Raw genomic sequence first — 22,374 nt, 5'->3', positions numbered from 1 at the left:
GAATTACTGTATAGGAATTTTTCAAATGCTTGCTTAATTAATTTATTATGGTAATTGCAAAACACATTCTTTTCATCAGGAAAATATGAAATATTACAAACATAAATGTATATTTAATTGAAACTACTGCTGAATTTACTGTAATGTTTGACGTTGCTACAGCAGTAAGGCTCCCTGCACACTGCATGCGATTCCGATTTTTTATCGTTTTTTACATGCGATTCAGATTCCGATTTTTAATCGTTACTGCACGCTGCGTTTTTTTCTGCATTTTTCTGTTGATAGCATTCAGGGAAAATCGGAAATTGCAAATCGGAATGGGAATCTCAAATTGGATTTGCAGTGTGCAGGGAGCCTTAAAGGAGTCATCAGGGAAAATTAATAAAATACAGTAAGTGCTACTTACCGGGGGCTTCCTCCAGCCCCAAGCTCCCAGCATGTCCCTTGCCGCAGCTCTGCAGTCAGCCGTTCGCCGCAGCTCCGTCCCGGGCCCCGGCGATGACGTCAGGTTGACCTCGAGGTTGGCTGTACTGCGCCTGCACGAGCGGCGCTGTCAGTGACCGCCACGTGGGCCAGAGCGGACTGCACAGACGCAGAACTACTGCACCAGGGCAGTCCGCTCCGACCCACGTGGCGGTGATTTACAGCGCCGCTCCCACGGGCGCAGTACAGGCCAACCTGGAGGTCGCACTGACGTCATCGCTAGGGACCGGGACGGAGCTGCGGCGAATGGCTGACTGCAGAGCTGCGGCAAGGGACATGCTGGGAGCTTGGGGCTGGAGGAAGCCCCTGGTAAGTAGCACTTATTTTATAAATTTTTCCCCTGATAACTCCTTTAAGCAGGGAGTTTTTCTACTTATAAAAAAACCAGTTCTATCAGCGTATCCATATAACTATATTTATTTGTAATTAACTTTTAATTATTGAAAAATATATTTATTTTTAAAGCAGTTTTAGTTTCTAGTACTAAACATAATAAAAAAAAACATGATTATATTTAAAAACATTATATGTTTTCTATAAATACTATGATATAGGAGCTTTATTTATTAACTTCAATAAAAAATGATACAGCACATCTATTAGTTGGCAATGGCATATGGTACTGTATGTTAATTAAAAGTTCATTCATTAACATTATATGAAAATTAACTAATGAGCAGGAATAAATAGGGCAAGCATGCAGGTCCCCTGCTGTTTTACTACTGACATTTAAAGGGAACCTGAAGTGAGAGGGATATAGAGGCTGACATATCTATTTAACTTAAAACAATACCAGTTGCCCGGCAGTCATGCTGATCGTCTACTTTTAAAGGTGCCCATAGATCTGACGATTATGGGCAGATTCGACAAAGAGACACATTTATCTCTAATCGAATATGATTAGAGATACATTTGTCTTTTGTCGAAGCTGCCCATATACTACAGGCCAATTCCCGTCCGATTTCAGCGTGAAATCTTTAGGGAACCGGCTCAGCCTGCCGCATCCGCACCGCTGCTGCCCTTCAATGTATAAATGTGTCCCCCAGTGTGTGCATTTATACATTACCTGTTCTGTAGCAGCCTCCACGTGGTGACTGTCCATGCCGGGTAACAGCCACATACAGCGGTACATGCTAGCAGCACCTAGACGTCAGATGCTATGCGCCGGTAGTGTGTATGCTGAATCTGGTGAGATGGATGGAAACCACGTGGAGGCTGATAATGGACAGGTAATGTATAAATGCACATATTTATACATTGCGCCGGCAGCGGCGGGGGGGTTCGACGTTTGTTCTGAAATCGGCCGCCGTACCGCCACACACACAACCACCCAACTTAGGCCCGACATCATGCAGCATTCACAATCAACCATGCAACCAATTTCCAGCCCAAAATCGGTCGCATTGTCGGTCCAATTTTGGGATGGAAATTGCACTTGGCAGCAGCGATTTTCATCCAATTCGATTATAATAATCAAATTGGATGGTCGATTGGCCGCCAAGTCGCCTGATGTATGGTCACCTTAATACGTGTAGCTATAAACCCTGAACAAATATGCAGATCAGATGTTTCTAAGAAGAGTCAGACAAGTTTAGCTGTATGCTTGTTTTAGGTGTGTGATTCAGACACTACTGATGATCAGCATGAGTGCCTGCAACTGGTAATGTTTAAAGGGAAATAGATATGGAAGCCTCCATATAACTATTTCTTCAGAAATGTGCCCTGCAAGGGGCACAGCCAATTCTCCCCATTGTAAACTACTGCTGCATTGCTGATGGACATAGGTTCTCGTCTGAAAGCTTTCTGTCTGAGTGGACATGCCAGCCCAGTAATTATGGGGTAAGTACCATTAATAATAATCTGCTTACTCTTCCCAAAAAAGTATCCAGTTGTCCGAGTGATTAACTCTAAAGGTGGCCATACATTAGGCGACTTGTCGGCCGATCAACCAACCAATTTGATTATTATAATCGAATTGGATGAAAATCAGTGCCGCCAAGTGCGTACCCGACTGACAATGTGACCAATTTCGGGACGATAATTGGTTGCATTCTTGATCGCGCATGCTGCAAGATGTTGCTTGATTGGGTGTGACACAGTAACAGCATTCAATTTCCTGACGATTGACAAATGCAACAAAACCCTCGGCGCTCCCCCCCATGTAAATGTCCCCCCGGTGCCCCATATAAAGTGTATACATTACCTGTCCGTAGCCTGCACTTGTCCCTCTGCTACTGCTCCAGGTGCGCCTTTACTAGAAAACCAAGTGGGACGTGTGTTATGTAGAGATGGAATCCCGGAAGCCAGCGGGGGACAAGTGGAGGCCGCAGAGAGGTAATGTATATACTTTATACGGGGCACCGGGGGGACATTTACATAGGGGGTACAGTGTCGGGGCAGCAAGGCGGACGTATGCAGCGCACAAGGCCGATTCCTGAGAGATTTCATCCTAAAATTTATCAGGAAGCAGCCTGTGGTATATGGGCAGCTAACAGATCTCTCTCTTATCAGATTTGATAAGAAAGAGATTTGTGTCTTGGTCGAATCTGCTCATACATCGCTAGATGTATGGCTACCTTTAGAGACTAAAAGAAAGTGATTACAAGAAAGCCATTGTCAGCCCTCGCTGCACTGTTTGTCACCACAATTTTGTACAGTCAGTTTATGCAGTACTCCAGTATATCTAAATATTATAAACTGTAGATCAAAGTTTAAGTTGCCATCTTACCAAAACAGGTTAACAGTGGTTATCCCTCTTCAGTCTCCTCCAATCGATTCCTCTCTCTTTATGATGTCTTCTACTGTTTTCTGTTCCCTTCCATATTACAGCAGTATTTCATGCCCACGTTTTCTCATGCTGTTCTTGTGGCTACCATGTATGAGGCTTTCTCCAACCCCTAGTTCTTATGTGCTGTTGCCTCTCTTCTTACATGGCTTTAACAGTCTCCTTTTCTCTGAATTATATATTCACTGTAAGGCCAAAGTACTCTCTCCATGTATAAAACCAACTTTATTGCACAGAGGCACTACATATCCTACTTACACCAATTGTTCTTAGCATATCAGTAAGTAAGATTGCTGTTGACCACTCAGGCTTCCCACAAGATCAAATCAAAAAATTAAAGTCCTCCTTTAGGACTCTGTTTCAGGGGGTACTGGACCTTTTACTTCTTATATGTTCAGTACTATATCTTAATAATTTGGTCCAAAGACGCAAACAAATGAAAAACAGTAAAATGCTAAATAATAAAGACCAAATTCGAAGTTGAAACCAACAATTTGAATTATCTTCATTCTACATAGTCTTTCTCCTTCTTTGCAACTTTGCAAATTTGATCTTCATTGTTATATTATATATGCATTGTACTGTTTCATGGAATCTTTTTATGCTTTGACCAAGTTATTATTATATTTTCATACTGTGACATATGCTTGATTCTCTAAACACTGTGATTAGCGTGACCCACGGTACTCAAGTAGTGTGTGTGGGTTACCGTAGCAACATTCACACTACTCAAGTACCACAGGTCACACCTATTGCGTAAGACGCGGTTCTTGCAGGCGGGAGTTAGGGGAATATTGTCGTGGGTTATGTGAACACAGTGATATTACCATTGTTTAAAGAATCAATCCCAATTAAGAGGTAAAGATGTGGAGAAAGTTTGTATGTGTATGTAGTGCACAGAGCAATAACTCAAAACTAGCTAAAGCAGAGACCTGGAACCGGAGGACTCAAAATGGCTCAGGTATACTGGATTTTTAATTTGATCTAGTGGGAAGACTGAGCAGCCATCAACATTCTTGCTGATGTGCCGCCTAAAAAGCACAGATGGTAGAAGTAGCATGTATAGTCTCTCCATGCAAGTTTATTTTAATAAATGAAGGGAGCACTTTTGTGATTGGTCCCGCTGTGTATACAAATAATTCAGAGGAGAGGAGACTGTTAACAGTATGCAAGAACATAGGCAACAGAAAGTGAGAGCTTAGGGCTAGAGAAAGCCTCATACACTGTAGCCATCAAGGACAGCAGGAGACAGAATGCGATAGAGAGATGAAAATAAAGGGTAACAGAAAGCAGCAGAGGAAACCAGAAAGAACTTAGAATGGATTAAGCAGAATGAGGTTGGAATATTTACTATTAACTTTTAGCTGTACTGGTAAGATAGCAGAGGTGTGCTGGGCTTATCTTGATTAGATTAAGATATGTTAAAGTACTGCACAATTGTGGTGACAAACAATGTGGTAAGGGTTAACAATGGTTATCTTCAGTAAGTTTGGATGGAGAAGTAGCAGCTGAACACGTTTTGTGAAGACTAAATTGACTACTTTTAATGGTACCCTTCTCTCTGGACTACAAGAACTGCATGTTATAGAGTAGATTGTACTCAAAAAGTTTACTCTGATTTAAATAATAGTTTTAACCATTGGGAGACAGTGGACCCAATTCAATTTACTTTTTCTCATAAGTTTTCTCCTAAGAGATACTTTTCTATCTTCTATTTAAAATAACTTTTGTACTAGGGTGTGCTCTATAGGCAGTAGCAGTGTTAGGGAGACTTGCCAAAGGCCTCCTACTGAATAGGTGCTGGCTTACTGAAAAGGCAGAGCTGAGATTTGAACCCAGGTCACCTGTGTCAGAGGCAGAGCCCTTAACCATTACATCATCCAGCCAATACACTGCCGTGAACTAATGTGGAACTGTATGGGCTATCCGTGAGAAGCATGGTGCACTCCATATGGATGTATGGCCATAGGAGCAGGCCCGGTTGGAAGTAATGCTGCTCACCACAACTCCTCCCCATTATGGAACACTCCATTCAGAATCTCCATTATGGGGAGGATCATAAAAAAATTCCCCTGGTACTTCATTTAGCGAGTGACAAGGACCTGTATAACGTTATTGGAAGTTGATTTCTGTGTTTATTTGATTAAAAATGTAAAAATGTTGTTTTTTGGGTTTTTTTTTTTACTATTTTTAACACTTGTGGTCAATGACTAAGGGGATGAAGACATGGAAACCAGTGGTTACTTGCTTTTTTTAGTTACTGAAACAGGCACAAATAGCACAATTAAATCCACGCTGAATCATAGCTGTCATAAAAATTACCAAGATCTGTTGAAAACCCAGGAGTAAAACAACAATAAGCAGATTTTACAAAAAAATAAAATATTATACTATTACTAAGATAAATAGACTATTAAAGCGTAAATCTTTTAATTGATTTATTACATTATATTTCAAATCACATACAACAAATATAATGCAAGACAATGGAGTTCCTTTATATTCAGCTTCATTCACTTCAACTACTGTGTATCCACTAACTTAAGATATTTAAGGCTGACAATATTCCAAATGATACATTCATTCATTAATAAGTGATATCACTAGTGTCATTCATGACTGACCGAGTGATGATGGGCTCTATCATGGCTTAGAGAAGACCACAATATTTTTGTTTCCACAGTTTTTAAGCAGCATTGAAGGATTACTGTATTTTAAATTTTAATGGGAATAGGAAAAATTATACAATTTCACCTGCCAAACACATCTATCACAAATCTACAAGACATATATGCACTGAACAAACAACATAAACACAACAGTATATATAAGAACTAATATCTATTTACAGGGAAAACATATGGCAGTGAAAATAATGAAAAACCTTGTTTTTCTTAGATACCAAATATAAATAATACCTGCAACAGAACATGGCAGTGATCATGCTACTGGCAACATGTGCCATCAAGTTTTACACAGTGCAAAATTATTAGCTAGTAGCTGAATTACAGCTGACTCTGATATGGTTGTCTATGTGACCTTCAGTGAAGCAATTGTTTCTGCAGCTCCTTCTCTATTTGTCGCTACACATTTATATTGTCCTTCATCTTCAGCTTTAACGTTTTCGATGATAAGCTTATGACTGCCAGTTTCTTCTTCTGTTTCAAGAATATACTTTTCCCCCTGTACCAGTTTGTCATCCTTGTACCAACTAATGTCTGGTACTGGAGATCCAACAACATCACACTGGAAACAAACCTTTTCTCCTACTGATACTACTGAGTCTAAAAGTGGGTTTAGGAACTTGGGTAGAGATTCTATTACTTGAAACTCAAAACGACAACCTTCAGAGTCCTCTGCTGTAAATTCTATATCTTCCTCTTGAGAAGGCTTATCAATCACATCAAAGTTCACATTCAAGTAGGTTTCACCACCTTCTGCATGTTCACATTCAGTGACTGCTATCAGCTCAAGAGGTTTGTTCACATCATCAACCTTTCTATCAAATTCAATTTCAACTTCTATTTCTTCCTCATTTGAAAAGTTCTCATCCACAATTACATCTGATCTTTGCACAGCATCCTGTACAGCTTCTGAAATAACATCATCTGACTCATGTACTTTTTCTTCTGAAACACCTTCTTCCAATCCCATTACTGTTAAGTTGCCATGACAAGATATCTCTCCAAAACTGTTTTCTCCTTTACAAATGTAAGTTCCAGCATCAGCTATACTCAGATTGCACAGCATAACACTGTGTTTTTCACCATCATTCTTTATAACGTATTTGCCAGGATCTGGAACAATGCATTTTGATTCTTTTAACCATGTAACTGATGGTGTTGGAACTCCAGAAACCCAGCAGTGGAATTCTGCATTTGATCCTTCAACAGTAGTTATGTCTGCTATTCGCTGAATAAAACAAGGTGGTTTTTCACTCACTTCAAAGTTAATCTTAACATCCTCACTATCTTTAGGGTCAGCAGTAACATTTTGGTCATCAAAAGCCAAAGGAAGGACATCAAGTGAAATGACCATGCTCTTACTTTCTGGGGAAAATTCAGGAATAGTTACAATTTTCACTTGCTTTTCAAAGTCTCTAACTTCACTTTCATCCAGTTCAACCTCCAGAAGAATTTCTTGGGGAGAAGGTGATCTGGATGTTGTGTAATGTTCCATATCAAATTCCATAACATGCTGATGGGTTACAGAAGGTGGTAATGCAACTGATTTTCCATCCTGTGATAAAATTTCCACATGTGTAAAGTTTTTGGCTTCTCCTAAAGAATTCACAGCAACACATTTATACTCCCCTCCGTCACTCAATTTAACATTGTGTACCTCCAATATATGTGTGTTACCCCTTTTTTCCACTTTAATTCTTTCTTCTTCTTCTTCAATCAATGTGGAATTTCTGTACCAACTAACTTCTGGTGGAGGAAACCCCACAATTTCCACAGCAAAGCTTAATGTACTATTTTCAAAAGCCCGTCTTTTCAATAGCGGTTTAATAAATGCTGGAGGTATTTCATTTTCTTTATTTTTGTCTCCTGTATATTTTGATATATGTTCTAGTGCCCCTTCCACATCTGTTGTTTCAATGTGCTTAGGCTTTGGAGCTAGCACAATAGATGCCTGCTGACTTTCAGGTTCAATACCATCTAAAATTTGTTGGACAGGGGTAAAGTAGTGGTCTGGAGAACTTGGTGGAGTTATAAATGTTTCACTTAATGGAGAATAAAAACGCTCAGCAGAAGAGTCTGGAGTGAAAATCCGATCAATCTCTACAGCTTCGTCACTAAAAACACTACCAGCTTCAATAGACATCTCTGATTCTGGAGAAAATGCCCGAGCAGATTGATTTTTATAAAACTCATATACTGTATCAAATGTTACTTCTTCAACCTCTAATGAAGTTATACGTTCCTGCAGATTTTTTGCTTCCTCATGTATTGAAGGTTCATATTCTTGATTTTCTGAAGATTGTTGTAAAACATGCTTTTCTTCTAGATTTGTGTCAGTAGGAGCTCCTGTGCTACTTTCGGACATATCTTCCTTCTGGTAATAATGTAATGTACTTTCTTCACTATCTAACTTCTTTGTATAGTTTTCCCAGACTGCATTTTCATTGCTTATTGACATTACATAATCCATACTTAACAACTCTTCTCCTTCAAAAATGCCAAGATATGAAATATCTTCTATTACATTCAAACTTTGGACATCATCTGTTTTTACACATTCATCCAAATCTATTTTAAGATCTTCTGAGGGCTGCTCCTTTGAACATTCAGACTTGTCAATATTTTCTGTTTTGGTTTGCAAATTAGCCAGGTTTTCCTCTGGTGGTTTTGGTTTAACTATTGAACGCTTTCTTCGCGGAGGAGTTGGTGGTGGTGTGGGTGTTGCCTTTTTTATAGAAATACTTCCTGCTTCACTGTCTGCTGGAGTTGTTACTGATTTACTTTCAGAATTGGCTCTTGATCTACTAATGAAAGAGCGCCTTCTTTGTGGAGCAACTGGCAAGGCCTTTTTAATATCCCCCCTTTCTGCATTTTCTATTGATGAAGCACTGTTTTGTTCAATATTTTGAGCTTCCACTAAAGAGTCCACACTTGATTTACGTCTAAGTATAGAGTGCCTCCTTTTTGGTGGCACTGGCAAATCCTTCCTAGCACCAGCAATGCCAGATTCTTTGGCAGGACTGGGTTCTGCAGTACTTTCTTTTACAGAATCAAGTTTGATTTCAACCATCTCATTTGTTTTCAATTGTAAAACTTCAATTGCTATATCTTGATGCATGCTTTGAATGTTATTTTCAACCACATTAGGGAGGGATGAGGTCATTTCTTTTGCTGTTGGTAATACAGCATCTAATTTAAATTCTTTTTTCGCAATATCTTGTAAATAACGCTCAGTGCCACTTATCTCAGCGCTATTAATTTCATCAATCTGTGTCTTAACATCAACATTAGCCTTTTCTACCTTATCTATTTTTTTATCTGTTCGCTCTGTAACACTTGTAATCTCAGCATTGTTGGCATCAGCAATGTCTGCTTGTTTGTGCACAATCAGGTCAGTCTTGTCAGTAATGACCTCCGCTATGCCAACCAAAGTAGATTGCTTTTGAACATTGTCCAGTTCATCTGCTTGCTTGGTAACACTTGGAATCTCTGCACTGTCAGCATCAGCAATGTCTTCTCTTTTGTTCACAATATGGTCAGGCTTCTCAGTAATGATATCTGCTAAGTCAACTGAGAAAGATGGTTTCTGAATGTTGTCCAGTTCATTTACTCGATACAAGTTTTCCTGGTTGACCGTTCCGTCAACTGAAATTTCCACCTCCTTAAGTCTTTTATATTCTGGCAGATCATGTTCCATTAATGCTGTCTCAGCTTCAGATTCTACAGAGCTATCACCCATCTTTGATACTGCACTTTCAACTTCAGCAACATCTGCAATGCATGTTTTATCTATGGTGGCTTCTCCTTGGAAGCTTATTTTCTCAGCTTCCTCTAATTCAGCTCTACTGCGATGCCACGTTATCTGTGGTGCATTTTCATCTGATATAATGCATTCTAACACAGGACATTCTTCTCCAGTTGCAATGGCTTGCATTTCATTTTCTTGAAATGCTATTGGTGCATCACTGCTGCTTTCAAAGCCAAAAGTAAATTTGTGCTTAATTTTCTGAACATTATTCTGAGAGACTGGTTTTGGTGGAATCTCAACGGGCTGAAAACATTCTGGTGGTTCTTCTTCATAATCTGGAACAGGGGTAGGGGCAGTTACTTTTATTTCTACAGGCAATAACAATGATGGATCAGATCCGCAAGGTATGTCATGCGCTGCCTGTGGAATTTGTAAGCTAAATCTTCCGGAACCACCTAAAACACGTTTTTCTTCAGCATTAGCAAAAAGAGACACAAGTTCTTCCTCTTCCCCTTCTGTAAAATGTTTTGAAATAAGTACCTCACATTTTATCAAAGTTTCAGCTAAATCCCGATCTTCTTTCTCTCTTGTTCTAACCTTGAGTCTGCCAAACGTTGTATCAGTTCCATACTGATTAAATATTACGCAAGTTATGGAACCATCATGCTGAGGAAAAACAGATGAAAATGTTAAATTAGATTTTGTCTCTGTGGTAGTGATAACAAAGTTTTCATTACGGGGAATTGGTTTATCATTGTTGTACCAGGAAACTGTTGGTTGAGGGTATCCCCGGAAATGACAAATAAATGTACATGAGTCACCTTCAAACACATCTTGTGAGTCAATATCACAAGTGAACATTGGTGGACATGGATATGGCTTCTCAATGGCAAGTCTCTCAGAATCATCAGTGGCATCTTGCTTGATCTCAGGCTCTGCTTCATCAAGAGCTGTGATTTCAGTGTCTTTTAATGCTTGCAATTCCAGTTCCACTTCCTCTTTGCTAAATGAGATGGCAGTGTACTCATTTGATGGTTTGCTTAACTGATCTATGTCAGCTGGTTGTACTTCGTCTTCTGAAACAAAGTAATGTGTAGAATTTTTGCTTTCAGAAAATTCTTCAAATGATGCACTAATTTTATAAACATCTTCATACTTCTGGAAAATCATACTCTCTGGCTGTTCTTTCTGTTTTTCTAATGTTTCCTCTCTGAATTCCTGCTGAACTTTAGACAAAATTGGCTCATGAGCAAGAACAGCCTCTGAGAATTCCTGTTCTATGTATTCACTTTCTCCTTGAAGTCTACTATCATCATGTTTGAATGACAATTCCTGAGATTTTATGCATAATGATTTGTCTGTAATATCCAAAGACAAACATTGCTCTTTCTCTGAATCTTTTTTCCATGATAACACGGAAACTCCTTCCTTTTGTGTGACTTCATCAGACTCCTTTTTTATTACGTGTTGCTGTTTGTCTAAAGAAACTACATCATGTTTCAGAGGTTCTTGTATTTTGGATGTAACAGGCTCATTAATTTGAATGGAAAATGGCAATTCTTTTTCAATTTTATCTTTTTCTTCAATTAAGGATCTTATACTTGGAATGTCTGTATCAGTTTTGCTGTCCAAAGGAAGATATGCCCTTACTGTGTCTGCTTCTATTCTAACAAGTTGTTCATCTTGCATAAATTCAGTTCCTTCTTGGTCTTTTATACGTGTATTTGTTCTTTTCAAGTCAGACTGCAGAAGGTCTTGCAGAATTCTAGATGTGTCTTCTTCACTTCGTCTGGGCAGTTGTACATTAAAATCACCTTTCTTTTCTTGGGTACCATCAATGCTTGTTAATATATTAGTTAACGCTTCTGATTCTCCCTCAGATAAAGCAGCTTTAGCAGTCCAGTCAGATTTTGCAAAATAGTTCTCTTGGCTTTCTTTGGGAATAGCTTGAGTTAAGCTTGCTTCTGAAGGTTGCTGAAGGATTTTAGAGATCACTGATTTATTGATATGAACAGACTCAGGTACAATTTTAGCTGTAATAGGTTCATACAATTTTTCTGGTGCTTTATTTTCAAAATCAGTGCGATCTCCTTGTAAGTTTATCCTGTTATCAACATGTGCTATTACATTTTTTTCTGATGGTGTTACATCATTTTCAGGCTCAGTTTTCTCAAGTTTACTAGCTTTAATTGATCTCTGTAGTTTAATTTCTTCTTGTTTCTTTTTGGGAGCAATTGGATAAACTGATTCAGGGAGTCCAGGCAAAATCCTAGATTTAACAGGCTCATTCATTAGAACTGGTTCTGACTTACCTTCTCCTGTTTCTTTTAGGAGGTCAGCAACATGCTCCGTTGGTTCTACTAGTTTTAGTTTAATTTGGCCTTGTACATGTTTGCTATGTGCCTCTTCATTAAAAGTCAAATCAGTTTCCTGAGTTGCTCTATATGAGAACTCCAACTCTTTTTTCTCCATCTTCTTGTCTGGTGTGCTGTGTTCTACAGTAGGTTCAGAAGCCTCTATTAGCACTCTAGACTTAACAGGTTCATATAAATGAACCAGCACAGGGAGTGATACCTCTTCTTGAATAGATGTTTGTGGTCTGTCATTGTTACTTGGAGATCCAGCCTGGTCAGCCTCTAAACTCCTTGACTGATTTTGAAAATATTTTGATGAATATTCTATTCCTTGATCACCTTTTCTCAAGGGTTCTTGCAAACAGCTTGGACTGGAATAAATAATTCTGCTAGATTTCTTTACAGTATATTCCTCTTGCACATTTTCCTGAAAATCTGAATATATTAAACTGGCTTCGAATGGTCCTTGTCGCATTTTAGCTTTAACAGGTTCATACATCTTAATTGGCTCTTCTGGCAATGCAGTTGCATCTTTTTCTTTCTTATTTTGAGTTGTTTCATATAAAATTTGACTAGTGATAGTTTTTGTTGTTTCTGAAAATGGTAAGTCTTCTTGCGTACTACGATGCTGCCTATTGTTATCAACCTCACTTTCATTTTCAAGAAATTCATTAAATGTGCTGGAGTAAATTTCATTAACTCTCTCTGACTGGTGCATTTTAATTTCACCTTGGTTGAATTTTTGTGCTAATCGCCGAACATAACTGATTTCAGAACGATCTTGAAGTACTTTGGATTTAATTGGTGTATTAATATGAACAGGCTCTGATAATTCTAACTCCAAACTTTGTGTTTTTACTTCACCAGGTTCAACTGGTGAAAGGTTGCAAACTTCCAGTTCTGCCCCTGCTTCCTCACTGTCAACCACATTTTGAGACACCTTCTGACGTCCTTCATGTTCTTCAATGAACATTTTATGGACATCTTCTCTTATAATATCCTTGACTTCAACCGGAATACATACTTGAGCTTCTACTGGTGCCCCCTGGTTATCTGATAAGTATCGAAAGCCTCCTTCAGCTGTTGTTTGCAGGATACTGATGTTTTCAGGTTCTTTTACGTGTTCAATATTTTCTAGAAACTTATCTATTTTAACTACCTTTGCTTCATGCTCCGTATCTCTTTGAACTTCAGAGAAAGTGCTAAACCTGTATTTTTCCCTCTCCACTTGGAAGTTTACAGAACTTGTTTCACTTTGTAAAGACTCAATGTCTACATCAGAGTATACATCTGAGGAACAAATAGAACTCCTGTTTCCTCTTGCTTTTCTAAGCTCACGCAACCTTTGCAGCTTTGCCTGTATTTCTTGGTCCAACAGCTTTTCACTTTCAGAAACTCTCCTAGTATGTCTTGTTTCACTTGTGTCACTGGAAAAAATCTTCTCAAAGCTTATAGTCTTATAAATCCCTTTTTTAGGATATTTACCTTTCCGAAATGCCCTACGTTTATCATGGGGGGAACCAACACACTTGAGGTCAACTTTTACTTTGCTTTCCCTTTTCTGTTGAATTAAAGTATCTATGCTTTCGTGCGCTTTTTCAGAGTACCTAACAAAATGTAAATATTTGGGATTCTGCTCTTCCCGTAATGCTACAAGCAGTGATGCAGTGCTCTCAGATGAACCTTCACTATTTATTGCAAAGATACGATAGCTACCAGAATCTTGCTCCTCCACACTTTTAATTAACAAGCTGCAATTATGAATGTGCATTTCACTTTCTGTTTTTATCACCCTGCGTTTGTCTTTACCAATAGGTTTATTATTGTGAAACCAAGAGATTTTTGGCAATGGACAAGCCACAAGTTTACAGCGAAAAACTGCAGGCTCTCCTTCCAGAACTGATCGAAAAGTCAACTTCTGTGTAAATGATGGTTTTATGAATTCTGACCAAGAACCAATGGATGATGTACGACTTGCACATCGCCTAGATGAAATAAGTCCATGGTCTAAGTAGTCTTCTGTGTCTGAGAAAGCACCTCGCATGTCTCCTCTATTTTCATTTTCACCTTCTGCTTCCTCACTGAAGAATAATTCTGTGAAAAATGACATTTGTATTTTAAAAATAGCTCGCCCCACCAAATATTTCAATTTATAATGTATTATTATCTAAATGATATTTAAATCATTTTAGATCTATAATCATGCTACATAGAACTACAAATACAGAAAAATATTCACTCACCATATTTGTTCGAATAAACGCAACGCCTTGTTCTTTTTTAATGTTTCTGACACCAAAATCGCTTGCTGTGTGTTCTTTCTTCAATTGCAGAAATTTCTTCTTCAACAAACAAGTAAATCTCAAAAATTTTTAAATAACATTTTTTTATGTGTGTATGCATAGCTGTATGCATAGCTGTCCGGAAATTTTAGTGGGTTTAAAACTGAAGATTAGAACCTTACCTGACTTGCAGACAGCAGAATAAACGCCCTTTCTGATCCCTTTTTTTTTGGAGTGAGTAAAGTTATTTTTGAAATGAATACAAAATCATAGCTATCCTTAAAACAGCTAAATTTGAATGAGAAGGCGTTTATTCGAACTAATACAGCCGCAAAAATTATTGTGTTATGCAAAATCAGCAAGCAACATTGCATGTACAGTACTAGATGCCATCTGCAAGCCATGTAAGGCAAGAGCTTTCAGGAAAAAATAAATAAATAAAGAAAAGCAACATTATAACAGATCTGCATTTCAGGGCTTTGCAAACTTCATTATTAGACCCTTTGGCATGCAAAATGGAGAGCTCTACAAACTCTTGAAAGAAAACCCAATAGTAACATTGTTAATTTGAAGTTCTTTAAAATAATTACTGAAAATATAGATACTTAGAGACAATGACATGCACACATAGCAAGTATGCAGTAAAAAACAACATTTTTCACTTAAAAATAAAAAGACAAAAGAAAAACATACCTTGGTTAGCCATAAGTTCCAAGGACATCTTCATGAGCAATTATAACATTCTCTATTTCACATATAACAATTTACAGTAACAGTAAAAATTATCTTTTTACATACCTTTAACTTCAAGCTCAATCTGTTGCTCGATCCTCTCCTGAAGAACTTTCTCCAGAGCTAGATGGGGAAAAAACATTTTTCAGATTTTCATGGTCTGTTATTTTTATTTGCTGGAATTTAAAAATGGTCAATTCTGTAACAGACACAGACTGGTTTGAAGAAACAGGAATGAGCAAGTCTAGAATAAAGCAATGTAAGTGAACGAATAAACAGTGATCTTAATTTGTTCCTAAACATTCACATTATGCTTATTATAGTAGCAGAGATGGTATATAAGTTTCATTGCTAGGTTCAATGAACAGGGTTACCCTCACTACTCAGCTTGAGTTGTTATGATCCAAAGAAAGGCAGGACAAATAATGCTTATTAACCTATTTTGGTTCCTGGACGTAGTTTCTACGTCCAGGAACCATGCGCGCTACCGCGCGCCCCCGCGGCCGATCGTGCGCGTGCACGCTCACTCACGGCCGCGGATTCGGTAGCCAAGGAATCAATGTATCGGGCTATGGAGCCCGATCATTGTTTCCTCTCCCCCGCTGAAAAAGCGACAGCTTCTCTCGGAAGCCGAGCTTTTTCTGGCCGTCTCCTTCCCGATGTGTCACTCTAAGCGCGTGCTACGCTTAGAGTGACGTCATGTAAACAAACTCATGGCCGCCATCTTGTGGCCAAAAAGTAATACTACACCTGAAAAAACAAAACAAAAAGAATTAACACACATTTACATTATAAATCTATTGTTTACCTCCCACCCTCCCAAAAGTACCCAAATAAAATGTTTAGTATAAAAAAAAAACCATAACAATAAAAAAAACAAACATGTAAATATTTACCTAAGGGTCTAAACTTTTTAAATATCAATGTAAAGATGAAATATTTCTATATATTTTTTATTTTAAACTTGTAAATAGTGATAGATGCAAAGTGGAAAAAATGCACCTTTATTTCCAAATAAAATATTGTCGCCATACATTGTGATAGGGACATAATGTTAACGGTGTAATAACCGGGACATATTTACAAATACAATACGCGAGTTTTAATTATGGAGGCATGTATTATTTTAAAACTATAATGGCTGAAAACTGAGAAATAATGAATTTTTCCATTTTTTTCTTATTCTTCCTGTTAAAATGCATTTACAGTAAAGTGGCTCTCAGCAAAATGTACCCCCCAAAGAAAGCCTAATTGGTGGCGGAAAAAACAAGATATAGATCAGTGCATTGTGATAAGTAGTGATAAAGTTATAGGCTAATGAATGGGAGGTGAACATTTCTCACGTGAAAACGACGGAACCTGAATGGGTTAAAGTGAGGTGGGAAAAAGTCTATTTAGCTTTGTCTGAGAGGAGGATGTTGAGGCTAACAGATCACTAATTAATTAAAATAGCAGCTGGGCCGGTTAAATTGATCATTTGCTTCACACTTTGTTTGATAATCCCACATTTTATCGTTTGGTTGGTATTAACTGCACTTTATGATAATTTTTGTTTTTCACTACTTATAATTAAATGTATGTTTTGCTATAAAATGTCACATTCTGCATGTGTTCATCCACACTTATAACAAAACCGATTTTTGCTATAAAAGAAGTCACATTCTTCATTATGTTTTACTATCTGCCATGTTTTAATTTTTTTTAAGACTTTTTCTGTGCTGTTTTAAAGGCCTATAAGACTTTAAGCAGAGTATATAAACAATCTTACTGAGAGAATGGGGGTCTGAACACTAAATATAGAATACCCATTCTCTCTCCTCAGTGAAGCCAATTGCTTGTGTTCTGAGCAGCAATATCCTTGCACTAATAGTCTTCACGTGTATCCAGTCAAAAATTATATTAAGAAACCCCACCAGGGATACCGACAAATAATTTAATCCCAGAAAAATGGGTTATAAATTGCCAAGATGCTGCTTTTCACTTTACTGACCTAACACTTATGAAATAAAGCATATTGTCTGTAATCTGACCATTCATAACCCTATGTAGATTGCATTTATATAGTCTATAAACAAACACAGACGGGGGACATCAAAATTTAAAGGCACAATAAGTAGGAAGCAGCCAACATGTGTAAAAAGACCTTTGCATCTTGAGATGTGGCTGGGTGATATACATTAGGCATGAGCTCTGCAGTTCAGATTCCACATTTTGAATGAAATGGAGAGATCAAACTTGCGGCTGGGGCAGGTGGGTAGGGGGGTTAACTCACCTTTGTTGCCGCCTATGGCCAATGCATTCCACGTCGTGTTCAATCATGCTCCACATCACTCCAATACTTCCTCCATCTGGGTTTGAAGGAGGAAGTATTGGAGAGACAGAACACCATGAAACACAACGTAGAGAACATCAGCTATAGGCGGCGACAAGGGGAGTTTAACCCTCCCCCCGCCATGGCTTCAAGTTTAACCATTTCAGCCCGCGGGGATTTTTCACCTTATGCATCAGAGCAATTTTTACCTCCCATTCATTCGCTAATAACTTTATCACTACTTATCATAATTTATTGATCTATATCTTGTTTTTTCCGCCACTAATTAGGCTTTCTTTGGGTGGTACATTTTGCTAAGAATTAATTTTTTATAAATGCATTTTAACAGGATTAATAAGAAAAAAAATCATTATTTCTCAGTTTTCAGCCATTATAGCTTTAAAATAATCCACACTACCATAATTAAAACCTATGTATTTTATTTGTCCGTTTGTCTCGGTGATGACACCATTTACATTTTGTCCCTATCACAATGTATGGCGCCAATATTTTATTTGGAAATAAAGGTGCATTTTTTCCGTTTTGTGTCCATCACTTTTTACAAGCTTATAATTTAAAATTTTTTTTCGTAGTATACTCCCTTCAAATGCATATTTAAAAAGTTCAGACCCTTAGGTAGCTATTTATGTCTTTTTTTGCAATTGCAATTTTTTTTTTCCATTAACATTTTTATTTGGGTAATATTTTGGTGTGGGAAATAAACAGTAAATTTGTTATGTTATTATATGTAATATACAATATAAATTGTAATGTAAAAAATATGTAGATGAATTTTTAACATTTGGCCACATGATGGCCATCTTGAGTTTTTTTTTTCCTCCTTGTGCTTCTCGCTAACCGGAAGCACAAGGGGGATGCGGAAAATTTTACGTGCAGAAAGACTGAAGCCTCTTGTAAGAGTGCTTCGGATTCTGTGCTGGGAACCATGTTCCCATTCACTAATCCCAGGGCTACCGGGGGACAGCATGGGGGCACACCCACGTTCGTGCGCGGGAGCACGCAGAAGCACTGCACCGCAGCAGAGCAGCCGCCAGGACGTGAGCTTCACGTCCGGGTTGCAGAAATGGTTAAAGGCTCTGTTTTGTTTGGAATTTGGACATGCATGAACATGCCTAATATGTAAGTAAAAAACAGCTGACTTTTTTCTAGCCAACTGGTATGTGAATAAAACTGCAGGTCCTGCCAAGAGGCAACTTCTGCAGATAAAACACTGCTTTTCCTTGATCAGTGGATAAGTATTGCTGTAAAGCCTGAATGAGGGTTTCACCACATATAACTGTTAAACTTTAATAAATGATATGGTTATATGTGATAGATCTCAGCCAGACTGTTGTGATTACAGAAACACTTATCCCCTGATAAAGTTTGCTGATTTATTCATAGTGGCTACTAGTGCCTTTGTTGTCACTCAGCAGCAGAGGATCAATCTATCCACAGGGTCACCCAGCTCCAACTCAAGGTGGTACAATGTTTGTATATTTGGGGGCTTCCTGCTACTTATCTTACTTGTACATGCAGATAACTGTTTGTTAGATTTATTTTTATGTATGACCAAAAAGGCCAGTTTTACTGATAGGCAAGCTATAGACATTAGGCTACACACAGAAGAGATATTAAAACCACTTGAGGACCATAGGCTTACCCCTCCAGGCTATTTTTTTTACAATTTAGTGCTCTGCAGCACTTTAAAAGCTTGCTGCAGAGCGATACAACTGAGCACAAACCTATCCCCCGTTTTCTGTCCACCAACAAAGCGTTCTGTTGGTGGTCTCTGATCGCTACAGCGATGTTTATTTATTTTGTATTTATTTGGTGTTTTTTATAGATATCATCTCTTCCCCGCCCCCCCCCCCACCACCAGCCAATCCCAGCGATCTGCTCTCATAGGCATCAGCCTATGAGAGGGGATTGCTCTGTGAGCATCTCTAGGGGACAGCCGAGTGACACTGCTGTCCCCTGTACAGCGCTGCCATAGATCGCAGTGCTGTACAGTGTAATAGATGGCATTTTCACCGTCTAACAGTCTAAGGCTCCCTGCACACTGCAAATCCGTTTTCCGATTCCGATTCCGATTCCGTTTCCGATTCCGATTCCGTTTCCGATTTTCCTTGAATACATTCAACAGAAAAACGGATCAAAAAACGCAGCATGCAGTTAAGATTAAAAATCTGAATCGGAATCGGATGTAAAAACAGATTAAAAATCTGAATCTGAATCTGATTTGCTTGCAGTGTGCAAGAGGCCTAATAGTGGCAAACGCTGCTGGTAGACTAATTACGGAGCGGAGCTCCATCATTCAAGCGGGATGCGCGCACATTGGCACACGCGATCCCCTCCAAAACCCCACCCCAGGACTTGACAATTTTCAGTGTTAGGCAGTCTTGGGGCTGCCACCTTCCCCATGCCTATCGGCATTAAGCAGTTGGGAAGGGGTTAAAGTTAACTGAGCACCTAGGAAACATTTTATTTACAATGGAGGTTCATAATGCAATATGTTGTTGGGAAGCCAGGTGTTGGGAAAGCACCATTTCTTACCTACAGGGGCTGCTCCTCTAGCCCCCCTCCCCGTCTGTATCGATTGCCACATGAGCATCCACAGTGATCAGCAGTTAAAGATCCCGTCAGTAGAGTGCGATCCCAACTGCTGCAATGCATGCCAGGAGATGTAGTCCATAGATCTGAGAACAGAGATGTACTCAAATCTACAGTATACATCTCCCAGCATGCATTGCAGCATTTTCACAGGTGGAATCTTTGAACTTTCGGTTGTTACAGACCCCGATGACGCTGTCCACAAGGGCGGGGCTAGAGAAGAAGTCCCCTGAAGGTCAGCAATGGTGCTCCCCCGAACGAAACACTGCATTACAAACCTCCCATATGGGGAGATTTTTTTTGTAATAGAATGTACCCTGGGTGCTCGGTCTACTTTTAAGGCTTTTCTGAACAGTTATGAAAGCTGTCATTTAAAGTAATTTTAAAGTAGAATCAAATAAATTATATTTCAAAAAATAACAAAAAGATACTTAGTGAAGTAGAGTGGGGAAGTGTGTTTCTGTATTCTGTTTTACATTGCATTGTTTCACTTTTTGCTGTACATGAAATTTCAATACCATCTCTGATCACAAATAATCATAATGCTCATCTCAGCCTCCTAATTATTATGGCAGGCTGTTGTGGTTAAAGATAATCTTTTCCTGCCAAATGAATTTCAGAGGAAAAAGATAAAAGCTTTTTATTTATGCAATTTTATTTGCTGTAGTAAAAAAAAAATTACACTTGCCAAAATATACATTAGGATAGTTCCTGCTAGCAGCCTCTTAATGGGGTAATGGGGAAAAAGTATAGGTGTCACCTTATTACTTAATTCTGGTCAGAACTGACTGGATTGCTCAAAATCTTGCTAAAGAGTGAAGATGGAAAACCTCTGACTGGTTACCAAAGTAACAACAGGAGTGCTATTAGCTAGATTGTGATGGCCAGTAATCTTTTTTCATTGCCACTGTACAGTTTTGTTTACCTTTGATTGTCCTCTCCCATCTGTACATTGAATTGCTAAAGCTAGGTACCCATGCTAGATGACACTCAGCCAAGGATTCTGGTATGGACAGTCTTGGACAAAAATCTAACACATGTAATGGAGACCCCCAATGTCAGATGGAGATTTGTCATGCTTTATCTTTAGCAACAACATTGCCTGACCTGAGAACACTGTTTTCCTCCTTGCCCTACCTGCTGGAGGCAACTCCATCATAAACTGCATGTTGGCCCTCCTCCAACTCCATAGTAACAGATCTGTCGCTAGCCTCTAGATAAGCCACATGTCTGTACAGTACTCAGTCCTGAACTCTCAGCCAAGGGATGGATTTCCAATCCCTGCAGGAGACAGTAATTGAGCATATGTATCTAGCTTAAGTAAATTAGCACCTCCCGGAAGGCAGTGGCACTGGCAAAGAAGATGCGACTGCTAAAATTTGAAAATTTCCATTATTGTGGTCCATATATTGCACCATTAGGGGATCTATAGACCCCATTAGTTGTTTGCATAAAAGCAGACTATTTTTTCCTAACTGTCAGCTTCCATGTTGCAGGTAATAGTGAAAAACTCAGTTAGAACTGCAAAGGAGTCTTAAAGGATATCCAAGTTGAAAAAAAAAAAACGGAATAAAGAGAGGCCATACATAGTATCTCGAAGGTCTCCAGACCATGACTGCAACATTTGTTCCCTCCCATAATCCTCCATTTGACCGTAATCAGATCTGATATAGGTTTTGACTCCAGGATGTCACTGACCTTTGACCCATATCTAGTTTAACTTGGTGCATTTGGTTTAGTGATGCCGCTTTGACCACCTCATGATCACAGCATGTGCAGTCCTTTCTGGTGACGCAACCTATACCAGTTTACAGGAAAACACCACATTCATAATCTGGAGACCTTCAGGATACTATGATAGGCCTCTTTTTATTTAATTTGTTTCACCTCAGATATCCTTTAACAACTTCTATGGGTTGAATTTGCTTTCCCAAATGATATGAATGTATTTTGCTTTCAAAAGAAGTTTATTACTTTTTGGTACAACTGAAAGAAAACTTTTGGATTTACTTTAATAAAAAGGTGGGATACAATAAATCTAAAAGATATGCTCATTCCTGTTACATATAAAAAACACACACAAACATATAAAAGCACACGCCGTAAGAGTTTAATTGTGTGAACTGATGTGTTGGAAACAAAGTATCGAAGATGAATATAACAATCTCTGAAAAGAGTATGTATATAATGTATCTGAACATGCCTTTACATGCCTCTCGAAAAAGGGGAAAACAAATTAATCCATTGTCACAGGTAACTATTTTGTAATATTGTTCATTGCATACAGACATATGCAAGAATTCATAGTTGGAAGGAACATGCAGTTGCCAACCTGTCACTTGCAGGTGAGTGTTGCATTCAACTTGTCCTGCTGCATTAACT

The 22,374-nt window shown here is 38.6% G+C and overlaps 1 protein-coding gene across 1 annotated transcript in view; it reads right to left on the bottom strand.

Moving 5' to 3' along the window:
• Positions 1–22,374, bottom strand: part of TTN (titin) — a 365,525-nt gene that overhangs the window by 253,260 nt on the left and 89,891 nt on the right. The window contains exons 41-42 of the mRNA XM_068247374.1: positions 15,135–15,191; positions 6,301–14,148 (exon numbers count right to left, since the gene is read on the bottom strand). Of these exons, the coding sequence (XP_068103475.1) occupies positions 6,301–14,148; positions 15,135–15,191 (7,905 nt within the window). The remainder of the gene's footprint in view (positions 1–6,300; positions 14,149–15,134; positions 15,192–22,374) is intronic.

Source organism: Hyperolius riggenbachi, chromosome 7, assembly GCF_040937935.1.
Source record: "Hyperolius riggenbachi isolate aHypRig1 chromosome 7, aHypRig1.pri, whole genome shotgun sequence".
Lineage (NCBI taxonomy): Eukaryota > Metazoa > Chordata > Amphibia > Anura > Hyperoliidae > Hyperolius > Hyperolius riggenbachi.
The sequence above is the reverse complement of the archived record's forward strand: the minus strand, read 5'-3'. Positions and strand labels throughout refer to the sequence as shown.